The sequence below is a fragment of the Arachis hypogaea genome, chromosome 3 (genome assembly GCF_003086295.3).
Source record: "Arachis hypogaea cultivar Tifrunner chromosome 3, arahy.Tifrunner.gnm2.J5K5, whole genome shotgun sequence".
Taxonomy (NCBI): domain Eukaryota; kingdom Viridiplantae; phylum Streptophyta; class Magnoliopsida; order Fabales; family Fabaceae; genus Arachis; species Arachis hypogaea.
In genome coordinates this window covers 18916765-18940753 of record NC_092038.1, presented here as the reverse complement: position 1 = coordinate 18940753, position 23989 = coordinate 18916765, and the positions used below count along the sequence as shown (strand labels likewise).

The 23989-nt window shown below is 34.1% G+C and overlaps 2 protein-coding genes across 2 annotated transcripts; both read right to left on the bottom strand.

Annotated features, from left to right (window-relative positions):
• Nucleotides 1-2969: 2969 nt before the first annotated feature.
• Nucleotides 2970-5727, bottom strand: LOC112789714 (G-type lectin S-receptor-like serine/threonine-protein kinase At2g19130). Its single transcript, XM_025831740.3, has one exon. The coding sequence runs from the start codon at nucleotides 5559-5561 to the stop codon at nucleotides 3084-3086; it is 2478 nt and encodes an 825-aa protein (XP_025687525.1). The 5' UTR covers nucleotides 5562-5727; the 3' UTR covers nucleotides 2970-3083.
• A 1134-nt stretch (nucleotides 5728-6861) lies between these two features.
• LOC112789713 (uncharacterized) lies at nucleotides 6862-9916 on the bottom strand. Its single transcript, XM_025831739.3, has 4 exons — nucleotides 9487-9916; nucleotides 8694-8902; nucleotides 8228-8335; nucleotides 6862-7875 (listed from the first exon to the last, which is right to left on the bottom strand). Exons 1-4 carry the CDS (start codon nucleotides 9776-9778, stop codon nucleotides 7147-7149), a joined length of 1338 nt encoding a protein of 445 aa, XP_025687524.1. The 5' UTR covers nucleotides 9779-9916; the 3' UTR covers nucleotides 6862-7146.
• Nucleotides 9917-23989: the final 14073 nt, after the last annotated feature.

The window sequence follows — 23989 nt, the reverse complement described above, 5'->3', positions numbered from 1 at the left end:
TTTTAAACAGGGGAAAAAAATATATAACACATAAGAATATCAGATCATACATAACTTGAAGTATATTACTAAAGATTAAATAATATATTAATTAAAGTTCCATGGGTTGTTTTTATAACATGAACATATTAAATAATCTTTATGTTGACAACGTGATTAAATGACTCTCTTAATATTTATTACCAAATAATTATTCAACTATTCGTTTATTATCCAAATGTGTTTGCATACTGTCAGTAAAACGTCACTTTCTTAGAATTACAAAGCTTATTCGAAAGTTCATTTTAATGTGGAAATGACTATTTATTTGTTGATATAAAAAAAAAAGATTCTTCCACTAATTCAGTTGATATAACTTACAAGTAAGACAAAAGATGATTTTTTAAAATAAAAAAGAACCCTTAGGTAGACGTATAAATACTTTATTATTTTAACTAGATTTTAGAAATGATTATTAATTCAAATTATATTTAAGAATTAATTATCAAAACACATATGTATGCATTACAATGTTCTTTGGTTTATTATTAAATATCAAAGTTGAGTTACAAAAAATTCCTCATGAATATAAAATTAGGCGAATAAAATTTATACATCTGTCTGTTTGAATATTAAAACTAATGTAGTATATATCATTTCTAAAGAAAAAAAGTGATGAAATTTTTTTCCGATTAATACGTTTCATATATTTATTTATTCTGGTTATGCAACTATGTTTGACGAGACTTGGTAAATGAAAAATTGGAAAGGATGGAGACATGGAATGGCAGCCTATTTCATTTTCGTTTTTAAATACAAATTAGATGTTTTTTTTTTTTTCTTTTGGTGTCGATACAAATTAGATATTACGTCATACAAATACAAATTTAAGTATTTTAATTGATAATTTTTTTTCTTCCAACGTAATATACAATACTTATGTAGTTATGTTCACAGTTCACACCGTCATTGCTCTCCGTTGGATTAATTACCTGGTAATCAAAGCAAGTCTGCTTAATAAAATATTTATTGGGTTTTATTTCAACAAATAATCCCACAAGATCCTGTGTCTGGTGTAGCATCCTACAAGGTCTTTCCCATTTAATAGTCTAACTAGACTAGACTAACACGCTATCAAACAGATTAGACTGTATAATATAATGAATAATACTGCACATTCAAATAATTTTATTAACAAGTTCAACTAAATTGCCTAACATTAATAAAAAATAATTATAAGTAATATTATTCTAAATTTTATTATTTAATTTAATTAAACTTAATTTATAAAAAAATTTGGATGTATACTCAATATAATTTGAGAAAGTACAGGAATCATATTTTTTTTAAACAACTTAAATAATAGGTTAAAAAATTAATTTTAATTTTAAAAATTAAATTTTAAATTAATTAAATTTAATTATAATTTTGAATATTTTTTATTTTTGTTACAACCGCTCTTTCGCAATCCTATATCACTGTGTTGCTGCTGCATTGCGGCCCAGTGCCCCTAGCTGCTATATTGTTACTTGTTTCTTATTAACTAAGTCAAATGTTCATTTATTATATATGCGAATAGTTCTTTTTATTCTAAAGTAGATGCATATTTAGGTATATCATTAGTATTTTACTTAATTTTTGATTCTACATGCACATACTTCGCAAGATGTTTATTTTATTATGTATGGAGATGATTCTTTTTACTAAGATGTAGATGTTTATTTAGGTCATACCATTTAACGAAGCAAAGCAGCACGCGATGGAAAATGGCGAAGACACGATGCAACGGCCATGGAAGTAAGGAGAGAGGTGCAACGTTGGAGCAGTGGCGGAACAAGGCCTCTGACTTGGCGACTGTGCGACGTCACGGAGGGGAGAAGAAGTCGTGCAGCGGCAGCGTCACTTGCAAGGAGAATAGGGGTGGCACGACATATAGGAGAAGAAGGTGCAGCGGCGACGTCAGTTGTAGGGAGCACGGTGCGACATATGGGAGAAGAATCAGACAGTGGAGTGGCGGCGGTGAGGTGTGTTGATGACGACGTGACAGAAATAGAGGAGCAAAGCGGTTGCGGTAATAGGAGAGAAAGATAGAAGGTGAGAGGCTAAGTTGTGATGGATAAATGGAGTAAAATGTTTTTTGTTTTAGTGGGTCTAGAGTGCAACCCATTGTTTATGTCTTTCGTAGCCATATTGTTTATCTAACAAAACTATATAAATTTATATAATAATAAAAGTTTAATATTTGAAAAAAACTCTTTGTTTGAAAATTACTAAAAAAATATATGTTAAATTGATACTTAAATGAATATATATATTTTTGTATTTTATTTGTAGAATTCATTATTTCATTATAATAATTATGGTTTTTTTCATGCAAAAAAATGTTATTATATAATAACTTTAATTTAATGCAACTAACATAAAACACAACAACAGTTAAAAGTATAATAGAGTTAAGAATGCACGAAAGGTGCAATAACTAAGATTTTAAATTTTCAAGAATGCTAGAAATTTTCTTGATGCAAGTACCTGCAAAATAGACAAGTGGAAACAATCTTAGAGCAAGTGAAAAATGAGCTTTATGCTTATATCAAGTTCAAAATGATTCTTAATGAGTTGATATGTGAATTATATTGTATCAGCTGATTTAGATTCTATTCCACTGATAAATTTTCCTAGCACATGACTCATGAGCAAGTGAATGTTTCTCTAAATATACATTTAAAATTAAATACTTATGACTTAACTTTTTCTTGACTTGGTATTCTTTCGTAGTCTGATGGTGTTTTAAATGCTGTTGCATTTAATTCTTCGATTCCAATAGCTAAATCCAACCAAACTTTTCAAACTATTTTCCATGACCAGGGTGCAACTTATGTTTGTTTTAGTTCTTTGATACCAATAGTAGTTAAGTTATGTGAGAGGGAAGAGAGTAATTTTTCGGCAAGAAAATTGAGAAAATATTGATACATGGTAAAGAGATTGCAAAATATCAGAGATTCACAGGCATTCATATATGATATAACATTCATTCCAATGGCAAAGTTTACATTCATATTCATATTACAACTGAAAAGTTCATGTTTCATAGCATTTCCCTTGGCCTAAGAGGAGGTTGTGGAGCTTTTCATATGTGAACTCTGATTAGAGCCTGATTCAATGAAGAAAACCGTAGTTTCTTGGTTCTCAAGAAAGGCTTGTAGGAATATTGGCACAGGAGGAAAAGCCACATCCAACACACCATCTAGGATGTGAACTACCTGACTCATGGATGGCCTATGAGTCTCATCGTCTTGGACACACCAAGAAGCGATTTTGATGACTCGAATGACCTCTTCGATGTTAGCATTTCCCTTCAACTTTGGATCCAAAAGGCTAAGCACATTGCCGCCTTCGCTCGCTGTTTTTGCAGCCCATGCAGGGAAGAACCTAACTTGTCCATCTTCTGGGGGATCTGAGTTCCTCTTACCGGACACAAACTCGAACAGCATCATTCCATAGCTATAGACATCGGTTTTGGCAGTTACAGGCACCCCAGAATTCCATTCTGGCGCGAGGTATCCCCTTGTTCCTCTCATGGTTGTTAGGACCTGGCCAACTTCCCTTCCGACCAGCTTTGCAAGGCCAAAATGTGCCACTTTTGGACAAAAATCAGCATCTAAAAGAATGTTTTCCGGCTTCACATCGCAGTGTATGATGCAGTCTCTACACTTCTCATGGAGATAAGCCAGTCCTCTAGCTGTCCCAAGAGCAATTTGGTACCTTTCTTTCCATTCCAACACCTTGGACTTGAATCCCTTCTCATGAAACAAGTTTGAATCCAAGGAGCCATTTGGCATGTAATCATAGACTAGAAGTTTTCTAGTACCTTCGGAACAGAATCCACGGAGCCTAACCAGATTGATATGCTGGACTATCCCAATTGTGCTCACTTCTGTCCGGAACTGTTTCTCACTTTGGCTAATGTTTTCGAGCATCTTCACTGCTATGACACTTGAATCTGGCAGTGTCCCCTTGAAGACAGAACCAAAACTTCCTCCTCCCAATTTATCCGAGAAATTCATTGTAGCAATTTGCAAATCTCTGTATCCAAATGTCTTCAATGAGCCTTCAACCAACGTTCCTGATTGAACTTGTCTCCTTCTCCTCACCAAGGCAAATAGAGTAAGTGCTAGGACAATCACCATGCCACCAACAGCACCTGCAACAGCACCAATGGTTCTCCTCTTGCTGCTCTTAGGATCATCAAATTCAGATGCTGCAAGCTTGAGAAACATGGTTTCTCCATTACTATCATCTTGAGAAAGCTGCTGCAAATTCAAGAGGTCACCATTCCAAATTACACAACCTTTATTACCATATGCATATGCTGTGCAAGAACAGTCCTCTAAGCAAGTTGAAGCGCATTCCTCTGCATCCCCAGCACTTACATGTTGTGCAGGTGAAGGCAATGCCATGTTTGGAAATGCCATAAACCTGTCCTTTGCACCACCATTAGGATTCGCCGTCTCGCATTGGAACTTTGTTCTTCTCTTGCATCCACTTGAGTAATCCTCTAGGTACCAGTCAGATGGATTACCTGGCTCATAACCAGTCAAGCAACTGCAGAATGGCATAGAGTTCTCAGTACAACTCCCATACACGCCACAGAACGAGTAAACCTCACACTGCGTTCTTGGCTCAGACCAAAACAAGTTCCAATTCTGTGTACTGTCCAGCCATGAAAGCTGCTTGATCTGCCCAGAGACATCCATCACAAACCGCGAAAGAATCGAAGAGTTATATACCGTGTAAGTGAAGTAAGCCTCATCAGGTTCATCATGGAAGGAGAAATTGTAGATATAATTCAACCTCATTTCAGGCACCCCGCTGAAAATTTGACCATTCCAAGGTCCACTAGTCCAATATTCTTCAGTTTTGTTCCAAAGGATCAAGTAAGCTTTGCTTTCTTTAGGGTCTAGTTCCAAAGAGAACAATCCTGTTCCAGGATCTTGAGTGTTCTTCCAAGAAGTTAGGTACTGAGGTTTACCAGTTTTTTTGTCAAGCTTAAGTTTGGCTCCAGGAAGGAATGTATCTGTTGGATGATCAAAACTTTGCCATAGAGAATTTGATTCTGATGGATTAGGCCTATCACTCAGTATAAGATTCCCATTATCTAGAAGCACAGCTACTATAGAATCTAAGTTTGGAGAATTCAAATTTGTTGACCAAACTTGATTTTGAGACTGATCCAAGAGTACTAAATTACCCTTAGATATTGTCAACTTTGCAGAATTTTTATCAGAAACTGGGTTATCTCTATTTGCTACCCAAACATAGGTTCTTTGTGAGACTCTTTTTTTGTACCACATTCCTATGTAGTAGTTAGAGGTGTTACCTGATTTGAAGAAACCCAATTCAAATTTTTCATCTTTGGAGACAAGTGTTTGATCACCACTGAGAGATTGGTTTGCAGTGATTGAAATCAAAGCTGCATGGGAATTGTAAGGGTGAAAAGAGAAGCATATGATGATGAAAAGAGAAAGCAAGAAGCATGGCTCCATCATGTTGTTGAAACAATATGGCATGTCACAAGTTACCATGGAGAAGACGCTAATTTCAGATTATTATGGTTAGAGGGTTTGAACTATGAAGAGTTGAATGGGTCAGAGCAATGACTTGTATTATGTCCCGAGTGTGGAAAATTGAACATTCTCTGGTCATTAAGTCAACACTTCTGGCTGGGTATTCAATTTCTCGCGGAGTTCATGTGTGGACTAGTGGACATATTGATTAAATATTTAAATTACGTTCATGATGAAAAAGATGTTATGCATTTTTCTGTTACATGAGACAGTTCCTGATAAAATTTTGTTAAGGTTGAAAGGAAAGTAAAAAAACGAAGAAATTACATAATTACAAGATTTTTTTTTTGAATATTAAAAATAATATAATAAAATTCTCATAAAAACAATCATGATAAGGCAGCGTGCTTTGACCGTCACCGAAACCGTGGAGTCCTGCACAGTGCACACACTGGATTTATTATTATTATTATTATTATTATTATTATTATTATTATTATTATTATTATTATTATTATTATTATTATGGTTTAATTTATTGCTTACAACAAAGCATGACAACCACAACTTGTGGTCAATACCGTTGTAAAATAAAGAAGGAAAATAAAATAGATATAAATAAAAAAAAACATAAATAGATAACTTTAATATTAATATTTATTGATATAATTATTTTAATATAATAGAGATAATTTATATATATTTATAAATAATGTATCAATTTATTTGTAAAAGAAAAAAAGAGGAACAGTATAAAAAAGAAAAAAATAATAATTTTATTATCATTGTTATGTTATTTCAAGTGACTTCTCCTATTTATATAAGTGACAAGCCTTCGTTTTCAACTTTCATTAATTTTAAATATCTTAAAAAATGAATCCTTTAATATACGAAAGTTCAGCCATCCAATTTATGAATGGGAATCCACTTTTCTTATCACAACAAATACCATTTTTGTTTTTCAAGGTTGATCAAATCAAAACTCCACTTCAAAATAAGTACATGATTTAAACAATTTTTACTTTATTATTAATTAAAAAATAGGATTAAATAGAACACAAAAAGAGTTCAAATTAACAGTAAAAGCTAACGTATAACAAAAACATGGGGATTAGAACTATTTAGTATTTAGAACTATTTACAACTCTTCTAAAGAATAGTTTTGCGTTCATCAGATTTCTTAAACTAAAGACTCGGCTTGACAGAGATAAGATTTATAGGAGGGTTGCGCTTAAATAGTTTTCAGTATTCAGGTTTTATTTAACAAATATTTCATTCATAATTATGCGTGATTTCAGATTTGTGTAGCAGTAGGCAGTAGCACCTCAAAATTATATATAACATTGTCCATTAAATCAATTGACAACCTCATCTTAACATTTTTACCACAATTTCTTGTGCATCTAGAGAGAATAAGGCTACATCCAAAAGGAGTGCACAGATTATCGAGAACCGTATACTGATGAATAAACTTGCTATTGACAGACCTTTCAAAATGTACAACGAAAATTTACCAAGCTGTGTTAAGGAGCATGTTGACCATACCTTGCACCGTTAACTTCAGCTGTGGCACTGACCATGCATATCCAGTTTCCTTTGTCGTCTATTCCACTTGATTTCCATCACTGTCAGTCTTTAGATCAGCACTTATATCCGGAATTTTCGCACCCTTGCGCACTTTTCTCAGTATACTATGCTTGCTCAAACGAATTCGCTTAAGCCTGGCCTTCAAAGTCATGCTTCTCTTTCTCACCAACTCAGCATTATAAGAACCTGATGGTTTTTTGTTGCTCCCAGCTACTGTAGCTCTAGCTTTCCTTTTAAGCTTGCTATTCAACACTTCTGAAGGACGGTTGCCTTGACAAAGTAGACGGAGGTAGTACATAGGTTCAATATAACACGATGAAGAAGACACAATGCCCTTCAGGTTTTTTGGCCTGATAAGCTTCACAAAATCCATTATCTCTGCAAAATTTGAATGATCAGAGTATGGAACAGTAAATATGTACTTGTGAAGCTTCTCGGGAGGTCCTATATCCCCCATTGGCTCGTACTCATCGTCGTCTTCACTCCATTCTGCTTTCTTACAACGAGCTGTCAAATGTGCACGTGAAATAGACTTGGTCTTTGGAGGGGATTTCTTTACCCATGGAAGACCTGATGGCATAATACCTATGGTTGGGCACTTAATTCTGTTCAGTTCCTCTAAAGTTTCAACATTAAAGCTATACTGAGGAACAGCTCTCACTCTAGTAATACTTGTGTTGATTGTAAAGTTATCATAGAAACCAAGAAGATCCATAGTCCACATTCGCTCTGGCCACACCCAAATCTGCAATTGAAAATGAAACCAAACCAATCAAGAGGAAACTAAAATAGAATGCTAACTCCAAACTGTAGCAACCAAAAACTGCAAAAACTTTGTATGAGATAAGCATAATAAATTGATAATGCATAGATACAACAAAAACAGAAGCAAGCATGTTGCTAACATATATGCTTTGGTTGTAGACATGTAGATAAATATTCAGAGCAAGGGTGCAAGAGACATCATATTGTAACAAATCATAAAATGCTGCACAAATCGGCAACTTCCATGTGTATGAAAGAGCCACACTAACTGCACTAACACGAGTAAAATCATTGATTGAAACTTGCTCTAAGAATGACTGTGAGGAAGAGACCTTAATCTTAAGCGCCTCTGAAATTTGAACCAAAAGATCTTCTTTTCCCAGAGTGTTAATCCCAATAATAACATCATGGTCAGGATGAGAAGCAATGATATCAATAATCTGAAATAAGAAATCAAATAACAACCAAGATATATTGAGCAGCAATAAAAACTTGAGAGTATGCAACTATGCATGAATTTCACTGAAATCTATTATGAGCAACACTTGTCTGACCTATGTTAATCCTGAACATCATTTTCACATTATTTCCGACCACTGAAATAACCGATACCAAAATGTATACATATATAACCAAGAATATGTAACATGTTCATCCATTTAATCCATTTCGGTTTTCTCAAGTATCTCTTATATCATTCATTGGTTCCAGTTCTCTTCATTTTTTTGTTTGTGTTCAGCAAATATCATTTTAGTTATCATTTTCAATTGTTATGCATGGAAGTGGAGTCTGCCATACCTGCTGAGCTGCAACTTGGCGATTTGGAAAATCATAGATAGGATTACAGTACGTGTTGTCAAGGTAAACCACATCCACCTTATCATCCTTGATAGCACCCGCAAGCATCTCCTTTGCCTTCGCAGCCCTCTCACAACCCACCTCCCATCGAAAATCCCCCGTGTACAGCATGCACCCAAACTCGCCACGAAACAGCAACATAACCGAACCTTAACACAAACAACCAAACCAAACCCATACATTATCCTCAAACACGAGAATTAAAACAGTCTTCACAAAGGGTCCATTCGATACAAATTCTAGTCCGCTGCCCTGATTTTCTGTTCCCTTCCATGTTCCACGTTGAAAATTTCACAGCTAGGGTATAGTTGGTTCAGAAGTAAAAATGGAATAGGGATTTTCATGGAAGAGCTCCATGTGTAAATCTACACATCAAACTCATCCATAAGGAGTTCCTAATCCTACCCCATAAACATAACCCTAGACAAAATTTTGCACCCAACCAATTTCACCAACTTAAAGATCCACAAATTATGTTTACGTGTCAAATTCCAAACAGTAAAACAGGTGTTACAAAGTAAAATTAAGAATGTGAAAGTCGTTGTTTCTTTCACTTATCTGTGAATTTATACAAAATGTTTCATAGCTAACAACTAAAATGCAGATTGTCTGACATGAGCTTAACTACTCTAATAATAGAAAAGAAACGGAAGAGTTCGATCTCACTCAGAACATAAATCAAACAGTTAGAGTGCAACAGCGAAAGAAGCGAGACGGGAAAAGATATGGTTACCGGGACAGTGACAGGCATCGATTGCGATGAATTCGACGGCGGTGGGAGCGCCGGAGGAACGGGAGATGAGGTTGAGGGTTTGCCAGGTGCCGATTTCGAAGACGTGGAGGAGAGAGAGGTCGAAGTCGGAGAACTTTAAGGGAATGAGGTCAGCGGTGAAAGAGGAGCAGTAGAGAGGACCGTGGGACCACATGGAAGAGAGGCCTTTGGTGTGATCGGCGTGGAGGTGGGTCAGGAAGTACGCCTGGCTTCCTTTCACCCAACGGTCCACCGATATCAGAGCTTCATCCATTGCAGAAATGGCCCAAGGAGAAGGTGGTGGTGGTGGTGGGGATGCAAAACCAACAGTTTTGCGTTTTATTTATCTTCGCCTTTGGTTCTACTTTTTAATGCTTGGCTTTTTTGGCGGGAACTATTTGATTTTCCGCCCTAGTCTTCTAATGAGAAATCAAAATTATATTAAGGGAGAGTATAATGCAGAGTTAATTTCATGTAAGATTAATAGTTGAATATTGTTAAATATTTTAATAGATTTGATTAAACTATCATCTAATAGTTATATTCTATCTTAATTTTATTTGTTGGTTGAAATTTTTTTTTGTAAAGACACTTATATGTCGCATCATTATTGGACGTATTAATGAATTGGTTATTTTTTAATTTTTTAATAAAGTAGAATAAAACCGATTTTTTATAATAATAATAATAACAATAAACCCAATTGTTATTAGATCCGGTAGAACTGACCAATTTACATAACCTACGGGATCATAAATTTTTTTAAAACAAAAATCAGAGATATATTTATCTTTTTATCAAAAAATTTAAACATAATTCGGTTTAGATTGTGTAAATTGATCGAATTAAATCGAGTCTAATAATTATAATGCGGATAATTGGGTTTATTATTATTACTATAATAAATTAAATTTTTGTTCTGATTTATTAAAAAATAAATTATTAACTAATTTAATAAAAATATCTAATAATATTATAACACATGTAAACATCTTTAAACAAAAAAAAAAATATTTTTAATATCTTTATCTAAATGGTGTCTAAAAACCAAAGCAAAAACAAAAAGCTATATTACATTTCTTTTTAGTATTACCACTAAGTATATATTTCTTGGATAACTTTTTTTAAAGCAGTGAAAATTTTGGTTAAATAAAAAATTGAAGAATCTAATTCTCCTTAAAATCAAAATTTTGGAACTCACTTATTATAAAAGTTATAAATTTTAATGAAGATTAATGTTTTTATTTAAATACTTTATAATTTTTTTCCTTTAAATTCTTTTTTTAATTTATGAAGTAATTTAAATTCACTTCTCATCAACATAAAAACTTTTAATATTATTTTTTTAAAATTTTTAAAATCTACAAAGTGATTTAAATTGCAAAGACTAATTTATTAATGGATAAAAAATAGTGATATTTAAGCATATTGGTACATAATGTGTTATCCACATACGTGGATTTGTCATGCTCAGTCACGTGCAAAATACAGATAATGTATTGTGTGAAACAAAAAAAAAACATGCAAACAGCTGCAAAACACAGATTGCATTGACAAGCAGGGATCTCCACGTCTCAAAATGTATCCCTTGTCTCCTGCATGCAGGCATGACTAACATTTTAATCAGCTTAGAATTCCTCCAAACACAGGTTGTGATTGACAGGATCCCTCGCTGCATGGACGACACATGTTGAGGAGAATGATGAAGTCAGTCTTTAAATGCAAAACGCAAGCTAAGAAGAAACAACAGTTTCACTTGTACAGTGAGGGTGTGTTACAGTGAAACATTGGATGAGGGTTGTGTTGGGTTTTTTGGGCTCCCTTCCTATCTGAAAAAAAAAAGTCCAAATGCTAATATCCAAACCCATCAATAGTTGAAGTGGGGGTTGAGTGAGAGAAGTGTCAATTGCAAGGAGAAAACCAAACACTAGAGAAAAGAGAAGAGAGAAAGTTATTTTCGCACATATACAAAGCTGTCTCTATAAATTGGTTGCTGCAGATTCGTTAACCGTTGGATCAAGCTCAAATTTGAACAGTATGTTTTACACATCTGGTTCTTTAATTTCACCGTTCGGATCTTCGATTCAATGTCTGTAGCTGGAGATATTGGTCACTCACAGTATCTCTATTTTTCTGGTATTTTCATTTTCTTGTTCTTGTTTTGTAAGCTTTGAAACTTGGGTTGTTTGGCTTGTTGTATGCACATTTTGTGTAGTAATTTGTGACTCTTTTGTACCCTATTTTTCATCATAGTGAAGTTATATCCTGGTCATGGTGACTTGTGGGTTTTATTTCTCTCATTGAGGAGGTTTTCCACGTTAAAAATCTTGGTGTGTTAGCTTGTTTCTAATTTCTTGTTTATGTGATTTTTTCGCTGCTATTGGGTATTATTGTGCTGGTGTTAATACTTGTTGTGAGTGGATATTGTTGCTCCTCTAATTCTTGCAAGTAAGGAATTGTGTTTTATTCCTATCAGGTTGTGCGTTGAGGGGTGAATGGGGTAAGTGTGGGAGGAAGAAGAATACAGTGAAGGTTTAGGGTTTTAATGAGAGAGGAAGAAAAAATTATTCATAATTTTACCTTACCTGATAAACACAATATTAAATATCTGGATCATCCTCAATAAAAAAGTGTTTTTTTTATATGATGAATAAATATATATTTTTTTACTTTATTTATTTATATTTTAACTGATAATTTTATTGTTGACTTTATTATTGTTGTTGTTTTCGTTATACTTGAATAATTATTATTATAATTAAGTCTCCAAAAAAATTATTATTATGATTAATATATTGTTAATTTTTAATAATACTGTTTATAATAATAATAACAATAATAATAATAATAATAATTTACTATTGTTAATATATTAATAAAAACATGAAAAGTATTATATAAATAATTTTTATGATACTGTTTATAATAACAATAATAATTTATTATTATTATTATTATTATGTTTTAATAATAATTATTATTATTATTCGTAATAGTAGTAACGTCGGCGTCGTATATGAGTGGTTAATGTTATAATTAGTATATTATTAAATTTGTGTAATAATAATGTTTTTTATAACAATAATATTTTTTTATAATACTGTTTGTTAGAAACTATTATTATTATTATTATTATTATTATTATTATTTTGAATATATTATTAACTATTATTATTAAGAAATATATTTATTGTTGTTGCTAGCTTTTAAGGAATTATTATTATTAATTGTTATTTTTTTTTGCAGACGATTAGGAATTTATTGTCCAAAAAATTTGATCTACCAGAGACGTTTAACGATATAGTTGTAGCGGCACTAGTAGTTATTGGATTTCAACACGTTTTGTGAGTAGGCGAAATAAGAGGTCATTCTGCACTTCTAAGTTTCTTGGTGGAACAATGGAGATCGAAAACCCACACGTTTTACCTTCTAGTCGGCGAAGTGACTGTGACGCTGAAAGACGTGACACATATACTCGGCCTCCCGATTAATGAGGAGCCTGTCATGGGTAGAATGGACAGCAATCACCAGTTTTTGGTGGAGAACTGCTTCGCTTGTTTTGGTTGGGAGCCCAGTCTGCACTATCACATCTTGAGTAAAGTAAATCTTGCATGGGTCTGGCGGTGTAGAGACACCGAACCTGTGTCACGCAGGAGTCCATTACGCCGTACGTTCGGGCTCACATTTTCTGCATGATTGGAACTGTTGTGTTTCCAGATAAGTCTACTACTTCATTGAACTCGAAGTTTTTTGCCTCTACTTCGAGATTTTCACCAGATTCCACTATACAGTTTGAGGGTAGCCAGTCTGGCACATCTATACAGATTGTTGTGTCGTGCATAACGATACAACTGTAAAGAGATGGATGGGTCACTCATTCTACTTTTTGTTTGGGCGTGGGAGTGTATGCCGTTTCTGGCGCCTATTTTCCACTCATTCTGAATACGTGAATCTGTTGCGGACATGCTTATGAGCCTCGACGCTCTTACGAGTAAACAATTTGTTTAGTCGATAGAAAGTATGCCTAACAATGGCAGTCACAGAAAGGTTGCGTGCACCCTTCAGGACAGAATTTATGCACTCTATCAAGTTTGTCGTCATATGTTCCCAACAATGACCCCCGTCAAATGCCAACGCCCATCTCTGAACACCGATCTCATCGCACCATTGAGTATATGTCTCACCCCTTTCTTTAAGCCTTTGGTAGTTTTTGTACTCCTGTTCCGTCCTAGAATAGCATGTTGAACAAACCATGTAATCATAAGTAGATGCCACAAAATTACTATGAATAAGACCATAACAGCAAATTCAAATACCTATGTTAACCACGAGTTTATGCAAATACGGAGTCTTGAACCTCCTTAAGAAGTTGGACCCAATGTGCCTGATGCAGAACATGTGCCACGCTTTTGGTGGTGACCATGCACTGTTACTGCGAGCTATTGCTGCGTCGATGGAGTTATGGCGGTCAGAAATAATGCCCACGCCATCAACGGTAACAACATATCTCCACAAATTGGTTAGGAAAAACTCCCACGTGTCTGCCGTCTCACTTTTGACTATCGCAAATACAATAGGCACAATGTTTTAGTTCCTATCTTGTGCAAACGCAACTAGAAGTGCATCTTTATATTTTTCGTACAGGTGTGTGCCATCAACCGGCACCAATGACTTGTAGTGTCTGAATGCTACAATACACGGATAGAAACTGCAAAAAACGCGATGGAAAACTCTTACACCTTGAGTATTCTCACTCTCACGGTAAAACAGGGAGCGTTTTTATTTGAACACGAGACCTTGGCATCTTCGCAGTCATTGCTTTCAACCATACTGGCAGAATCTGGTAAGAAACTTTCCAATCACCAAAAACTTTTGTGACAGATTTCTTCTTTGCCAACCAAGCCTTGCAGTAACTTACAGTGTAGTTGAACCTAGACTGAACTTCTACAATAATAGACTTCACCTTTATCGACGGGTCAACTTCAACCAACGACCTAATAGCATCTGCAATTGTATCTGAGTCCAACTTGGCATGATCTTGTGAAATCATCCCCATAGTGCACGTGTATTTGCCATTGTATCTCTTGATCTCCCAACAACCTTTCTTTCAAATCATGCCAGCTCTTATAAGCCAATCGCACCCTGCACCATAACCCTTGCATTTCACATAGAATGTCTACGGCTCATACTCATACACAGTGTAATCAACTCCTCTAGAGATAGTGTAACTTTTGATTGCAGATATCACCGACTCTCTAGAATCAAATTCTATTCTGACACTAAACTCACCATCTTCAGCCGCAACATTGCCTTCGCCTATGACATGCAAACCACCGATATTCGGACAAGGCAAATAAAATAAATGGTAGTGGTAACTTTAATTAAAAACCATAACATACCCATATTCGCATACTCGGGAAATTTCGGGACATGCATGGCTTCGAGATCCAGAGTCTGCATAAAAGACGGAACACCAAAGGCTTGCTGGCTTACAATCGCATCCGCTTTATTTTGCACTGCCGGATTTTCTGTCAGGTCTCTGTCCTCGTTTGTGTCATCGACTTCATAGTTGGCTTCAAACTCCTCTTCACTGTCGTTGTTATCTTCTTCCCAATCTATATCCCTGAGCTCATCAACATTGACCTCCTCGCCAACCGCATCCATCCCCGTAGCTGTTTGAACTCAACATACAATTCTATCAGGGGCACGTGAGACTGGGTTTGTTGATAAATATAGAACATATGCTGCATACTTGCATCGTCAGTGATGAACATTATTTGAAACTGTATCAACCCACCAAATATTTGTACAGGGTTTCTGTACAAAATATTGCTTACATTTTTCGAAATGTGACTTTGTATGTTCTCACAAAGACCATTTTGCAACTCTACAAAACTCATGGTGTATGGAATAAAAAATGAAAACGGACATTCACAAACAAAATTCCTTTGTGTGTATTTGCTATAATCTCACCGTTATAATACACTCACAAATTTGCAATACCTTCCATAACCTCAACCTCACCTAACCCGACTTTTTTGACATAACTAATTGCCAAAAAAACTCATAAGTATGTGATATATGAAAGAAAAAGGAATGAGAATAGAAGCGACTCTAAGTGAGGTACAACTTCAATTGAATTGTGCTTCGTATTTATAGGTAAGGCTCTTGATTAAAATATTCTTTTTTATACAAAACGCAAAGTGCGTTTTGCAGCTTTTGAAAATATTTTCTAACCCACTTAAAACGCAACTTGCATTTTATTGTTTCAAACAAAAAAATAATAAAGCCTATTTTCATAAACGCAACCTGTGTTTTGAGCTAAAAACAAAGACAAAAAATTTTTAAAATGACAACAGGTAAAAAATGCAACATGCGTATTGGTTGGGTTTCATAATGGCAAAAAATTGAAAATGTGATAAAAACAAAACGTAGCCTACATTTTGGCTTACACCTGTAGCAGTGCAAATACTTGATACACGTTTATTACATTGCATTACACCATAATTATTTTTATTTAAAAAAAATTAACTTTTAAATTGATTCTTTATTAACTTAAGAACTTTATATATTTTTTTCTCAAGTCTTTTCAAAATAAAATAATAATTCATATCGAATATTTCACCAATATAATTTTTTTTTATATTTTACCGATCCTTTTGTGCAAATTCATATTAGATACTCCTTAATTTAAAAACTTTAGATATTTTTTTATAGCTATTTTTAATGTTAAATATTACTATTAGATCAGTCTGCAGAAAAATCTATAATGTATAAAGACACACAATATATACATACGAACATGAAGAAGTTTAAAAACTTAAAAACTTCAGTTTAAAACCTATCTTTATTTTAAAAGTAGTTTAAAAATATCATCTAATGGATACGAATTATTCTTAGATTTATAAAAATGTATTTTGAACTAAGATATAATGATAAAATTTCATATATAGATTACAATCTTAAAATCTCTGTTAAGATAGAAAAGTTATAGAAGAGAATAATAAGGAGTTAGAAGAAAGCTTAAAAAAAATTTGCAGCACCTTATTTCAATTCGTTAATTCTTTGTATTACTTTTAAGGTTTATTCGTTTTTCTATAGCGAGAGAGCATTGAAGATCTATTGAAAAATAATCTTTTCTCTCCATCTCTTTATTCCTAAAAATGAATATAAAAGACAAATGACTTTTGCTTATAATTGTATTATTTATTTTCTTTTAAGGTAGTTTTTGTATTACACTTGTATTAGGTGAGAGAACAACTACATTGAAAGGGTTTAGCTTGTTAATTAGATGACGTGTTGTAAATATAATACTAAATAATAAGTGTATTAGCGGTTTTAAATTATAAAAATGATGAGTAAAATATTATTCTCACGAGAAATTATCAAAGAGCAATGCTAGGGGACAGCAACTTTTGTAATTGTTAGCCATCAACTAACCATCAATGATGATTTGATGGTGTGAGATTGGTATAAGATTTCATCCAATAACTCACATTTTTCTGCTGGTTACATGTTGGCCAAAATTCAATAGAATTGCTGGTCCCCTAAACTTTCCCATTATCAAATATTAAAATTGTTTTTTTCATTATTATTTTGATTGATAAATTTTAGTAGTTGTAAAATACAATAAAATACAAAATATAAAACAATAACAAGAGCATTTGAAAAACTTTTTGCATGTAATAAATCATAATTGCTAGAACGTTTGATTTCACTACATTATAGACTTAAATATGTTGGATTTAATGCTTTCAGTAGTTTATTTGTGTGTAAATTCAAATTGATCAAGTTTTCTTTCTAATGTAGCTTCTAGTTTTTCTCAAGATTAAAACTTCCTTAAACTCATATAAATGTACTAATCTCTTAGATACAACTTATGTGAATAAAGGACTATATTTTTTTAGAACTTGTATAATTAACCATATAAATCCCATTTGTTTATGTCTAGTTTTCGTCCATTTTATGGTATTTATTATTAGTAGTTTCGTCTACAATTTCTTTTTCAAGTAAACTGTAAATCAACATACATCTGAAAGTATTAAAATCAATTATAAATACATATAAATCATAACATAAATAATTAAATAACATCATTTCATCACATATCAATTCATATAATAAGTTATATCAATATTTTAGTCAATAATTTTAGTTCATAACAAAATAAAGTGAAATAAAAATTATAATTAAAATTGAGAAAAAAAAATACATGACTGTAGTTAATAAGAATTAGGTTTTAAGTTGCTATTCTGATACTTCATTGCTTTTAAAGATTCTAAATCAATTTTCTAACATTCTGTGTTTTTCTTTGGTTCCTCACTTCTCTCCCTTTCTTCTTTTTCTTTTTCTTTTTGTGACTCTTTTATACCAAAATGAGTAAAATATGATTATGAAATTCTATTCTTACTTGATTGTCATTCTTTCTATTTTTAATAAAAAGGTATTTTAAAAATAAGCCGATTGAAAAAATAATAAATTTTTTAGTGGAGAATAGACTATAATAAAATGAGCTGGTAGATAGAGCATAATGGTGGAATGTGTTGTTATTAATGCTGCTGCTTTTTAGTGACTTTTTGCATTAGTATACCTAAAAACAAAGAAAGAAATTGATGAAATAAAAATTACATTAAATAAGAATAAAATAAAATATATTTTTTGCAACTCTTTGTTCCGTTTCGTCAATTCTGTATTTTATCTAGAGTTTATTGGTTTCTTATATATTATGATGCATGGATATTATATAGAAATGATATGACATGGGATGTTAGACGGACAAATTTTAAAATTTTGATAAGACAGAAGGATATGCATATATATAAAATATAAATTATTTTTTTATATAAATTATAATGATATGTTGATATTTTATTAATATTAAAATATAAATTAATTTTTTAATTATTTTAATATCTTATTTTAATTATATAAAGTATTTAAATTATTTTTTATTTTAATAAATAATAATATATACTATTTCTAAATTTATTTTAATAATATATATTAAAATTAAAATTAAACACGATGACACGTGATAATATTTAGAGTGTGTGAAGAAAATTTTTTTATTTTCTTTATTAAGATACGCGATTAAATATAATAAATACACATGTCGAACGAGTATCGTATTATGTTTGAAATGTGTCCACAACTCTGCATCAATAATTTAGAAAGCATTAAAGATTTGGGGAAAATTCATCTTTTATCTCTGTCTCTTTGTTCTTTTATATATATATATATATATATATATATATATATATATATATATAAGACAAATAATTCTTCCTTTTACGTGCGTTATTTTCTTTTAAGGCAAAGTATTCGATGGAGTAGCATATGAGAGTTCCATTTGATGGAACTACAAAAGATAATTACAAGATTGACCCAATTCACTTTCTTATATTTATTAATAATCACCAACTTTTGAAAATTAATTTTAAATTCTAAAAGAGGGTAGTCTACAGTCTATATCCAAGGACGGTTGATAAACTACTATTTTATGGTTTATATTGTGCTAATTTGAGTGGTTTTTATTAACTTTTCACCCACTTATTCATATGATTAGCATGATATTACAATTCCTTCCCAAAGTTGTTCTATGGTTAAAAACTTGCTTACTAGAGATCTTTTTATTGTGTATTTTAATTCTCCTTTATACTATTCGATACCGTGATCCGTGTGTTAAGTGTTTCAGGCTTTATAGGGCAGGAATGACTTAGAGAATGGAGAGGAAGCTTGCAAAAAGGGAAGGAGCACAAGAAATAAAAGAGACAACCAGCGAACAGCGACGCGAACGAATGGCTGACGCGTGCGCGCGATTTGGACAAAATCACAGCAACGCGTGCGCGTGCTTGACGCGTACGCGTGGATTGAAGTTCGCGCAAATGACGCGAGCGCGTGCCTGACGCGCACGCGTGGAGAGGAAAATCGTCAAACGATGCGTACGCGTGACCGACGCGTACGCATGACAAGCGCGATCTGCAGAATTAACAAAAATCGCTGGGGGCGATTTTGGGCTGCGTTTTGACCCAGTTTTCGGCCCAGAAACACAGAATAAAGCCAGGAAACATACAGAGACTCAAGACATACAGGACACAACATTCACAATACATAATTTTAGGTTGAGATGTAGTTTTTAGAGAGAAAGCCTCTCTCCTCTCTCTTAGGTTTTAGGATTTAGGATTTCTTTTAGGATTAGGATTTCTACTTCTCAATTTCCAGATTCAATGTCCCTTTTATTTATTTTTTCAATTTAATTTATGAACTTTTCCATGTTAGATTTGATTTCTTTTATTAATGCAATTTGAGGTATTTCAGATATATGATTTTTATTTAGCTTTCTATACTCTTGGCTTTGGTTGAGTAATTAGAGACTCTTGAGTTATCAAACTCTTTTGTTGATTGATAATTGGAAGTTGCTAATTGACTTGAATTCCACTAACTCTAGTCTTTCTTTGGAAATTGACTAGGACTTGAGGATTCATATTGATTTATCCACTTGACTTACCTTCATAGTTAGAGGTTGACTAAGTGGGAGCAACGAGCAGTTCTCATCACAATTGATAAGGATAACTAGGATAGGACTTCTAATTTTCATACCTTGCCAAGAGTTTTCTTAGCTATTGATTTATTAATTCCTGCAATTTATTTCTCTTGTTCAAACCTTTCAAAAACCCAAAAATAATGTTTTCCATAACCAATAATAACACACCTCCCTGCAATTCCTTGAGAAGACGACCCGAGGTTTGAATATTTCGGTTTATAAATTTTATTGGTTTTGTTACTTGTGACAACCAAACTTTTGTACGAAAGGATTCTCTGTTGGTTTAGAAACTATACTTACAACGCGATTATATCTTTGTGAAATTCTTTACTAGCAGAAATCCGCTCGTAAAAAATGGCGCCGTTGACGGAAAATTGCAAACGTGTGCCTTATTATTGGTTATTGTAAATATTTTATTTTGCTTGTTTATTTGTTTTCATTTTTGTTTTTAATTTTTATTAGCTACTATGAGTTCTCACCCCTGTCGCTTTGAGTTTGGTTCTAATGTTGTTGAAAGGAATGGAAGCTATAACAGGAACATGCATCAAGGTCAAAACAATCAGAGATGGACGAAGCCACGAGGATCTGATCAACCCTTTCGGAAACAACACCTTCCAAGATACCATGGACAACGACCATTCTACAATGCATGCCAAGACAATAGTTATGGTGGAACTCTTCGTGACAACCAACCTCCACCAAATTACTATGGTCAAGAGCTATTCCAGGGAGCGTACCAAGATGATGAATATGGTGGACCCCCTTGTAATTACCAGCAAGCCCCACCATATGTTTATGAATCACCTTCCCAACACACCTTTGAACCACTATACTCACAAGTCCCCTACTACCAAAAAACCTCATATAATCCTAACCCTTATCCACCATATCAATCACCCTATGAGCCATATGAGACATACATAGATCCACTCCAATTCCAACCCAGTTACTCCCAAGGACCACCACCTCCATATACACCACATCCATATCCATCAATCCAAGAGCCTTATGATCCTACTTATGATATCCAAGCAGAACAAGAGTCAAGGGATCGTCTCAAGGAAACAATGGATCAATTTCAAGCAACCCTGCGTCAATTGGACCGAGCGGTAAACCGAATAGCATCCGAAGCTTTCATGGATAAAGAATCTCAAATTGAGAACAAGGAATTAAAGCCTGCTGTGCAACAAGTGGAAAAGATGGAGAGTGATGAATCACTACATTCTTATTATGATGAACCACCCTCTTATCATGAATCTTTCCTCTCAATTAATGAGCCCTCATATCCACCTCAACCTTCAATGCATGACACTCTTGGTGTTCTTCTTCAAGGGCAAAGAGAGATGAAATGGGGAGTATTAGAATTCGCGACTGCCTTGACCGAGGTAGTAAATCAATTAGCTTCCCAACATCTGAGCACTCAAAGTACTCCCATAGCTACATATGGAGAATCAAAAGAAGAGCGTAGCATGAAGGAGACACTAGAAACTCCAATGGATAATGAGGAATATGGCTTTGTATTGGAACAAGTGGAGGAAGCCATAATAGTTGCAGAGGAAGAAGTAGTTGAAGATTTAGGAGATGCTGAACCTCCATGGGAATCTAGAATTGTAGAGTACTCCTCCAATAAGATTGAAATTGATGTCAAGAAGGCCAGTGCACAACCTCCATGGCATATTCCTTATGAAGACTTGGATGTGATAGATCAAGAAGTAAGTTCCCTTGGTGATAAAGATCATGCATCAAGTCTTCCTAGTGATAAATCTACATCGGCAAATGAACTCCTTGAATATGAAAACTCTTCTCTGATTGAGTCTGAGAATAATGTGGAAGCGGAAATCCTTAGAAAAGGGCAGACGGGAGTTGAGTACGCTTTGTCAAGAACGTTGGAGACTTCTCCACCTAGGTTGTCGTCTACTCCTTCACTTGAGTGGGTAAAACCTATCTCTGTTCGTCTTCCTATCCCACTTGAATATGGTATTCTTGAAACGGACGGCCAACTCAAAAAGCTTTGTGGCATAAAGCGTAAGAGGAGACTGTTTAGTGGTTGGAGTTGCAAATCAAGGCTCATCAAAGTTGATATTTCAAGGGCTAGATGTAAGGGCTCAACTGGTGATAATTTGGTTAGATCTAAAAGAAGAGTTTGGTACTCCGTAGAGAATTCAGAGTGCTTGCCACCCAGATGGAACCATGATGATCAATGTGGAATCAAGATTTGGGATCCCGGTATACAAGAAGATCAAATTTGGGAGCTCAAAGCTTGTGAAGAACTCCATCAAATCTTGAGAACTTGGAATGGACAGAGCTTATTGGAAGTCCAAGTATTGGTATGAGAATTAGCGAAAAAGGGGATTTGAACAGAAAGTCACGTGGGAGCGTGTCTGGAAGCGTGCCTTTGGCACCAACACATGCACGCGAACGCGTCCCTGACGCGTCCGCGTCGTTTGCAAATCCAGCCCACCACGCATGCGCGTCACCCACGCGCACACGTGAGCCCACGAAATCGATGTAAATTGGTGCATGGCAGATAGTTAGGATGGAGTGGGGCTGGAATGATGCTAGAAGCACAAAGCCCCATCGCGTGAACGCGTACCTCACACATCCGCGTCACCCACGCGCACGCCACCCTAAATTTTGGCAATGTGCCAACAAAACAGAAAGTTGCACGAACGCGAGGCTGCTCTCGCGCTACTAGTGCAAATCAAGTCACGCGTCCGCATGACTAACGCCTCCGCGTCACTTGAAAATGTCGCAACTCACGCGAACGCGTGACCCACGCGTCTGCGTCGCATGCGACGCACAGTTTATCCATATCAACGCCAGAATTCCTATCTTTTCTTCCCCAATCCTAATTTTCCTTCCTCTTTTCTTACTTACTTATTATCTTTCATTCTATTTTACTTAATTTATTTGCATATTTTTATTCATTGCATTTTAACTTTATGCATGTTTATATTTTCTTTTCTAAATTTATTATTTTTCTATTGGTGTTACTTGTTCATATTCAACTGTTATATCTTTTCTGGTATTATTTTGGTGCTTAGTGACTTATTTTCCAATATTGGGTGATATTATTTTTCTGTCAATGTCAATCTTTTACAACACCTGTATTCCTTTTGCATTTACATGAACTTACACTATCTTTCATTACCCACACTCTTCCTCTTTGTTGCAATGTTTGCACTACTGATATGCCGTTTGCTTCTATTGTTTTCTCAATTGCATGTTGTAGCTACCATGTATTTGAGATCCTCATTATTTGGCATTAATCCAACCATATTTTATTTGTTTCCTATCTTTGTTTTTGGGTTACTTTTCTTTCCTTTTCTCTTCTTTCAGGATGGCCACCGGAAAGAGAAACGGAAGACGTCTAAATAGAGAGACAAACAAGTCCATCTGCACAGTCCTCGGAGAAAAGCGTCAGTTGGAGCCACCCATCCACTTGTACATCTTAGCATGCACCGAGGACGGTGTAATCTTTAAGTGTGAAAAGGTCGATATCGATCTCCATGGGTTAGTTATTCTCTTCTCAACACCAATGTCTTATTTTCTTTATTAGTTCATTGTTGCATTGCATAATATACTGCATGTGTAGTTGGTTGTTTGCATTTAAGTACGACTTGGTTGAAAAATCATGAGTTTCTTTCTAGGACCCTATTTTTGAAAATTTCACTAATTTAAATTATAAACTTTTTGAAAACCTTGTTTGAAGAAATATTATTTTGGAACATGGTTTAGAGCTCGAACACACAAAACCTGTGAGATTTTGAGTCTATTTGATTGGTTGCATTTTATCAACCAATATTTTATTTTTTTATGTGTGTTGCTCTCTCTAAAATTGTGATCTATATCTTGCTTGATTCTATATTTCCATGGTTTAATGTATGAATATACTTATGATTGAGGCCTTGTTTCACTTAGCTTACATACCCATATGGCCTT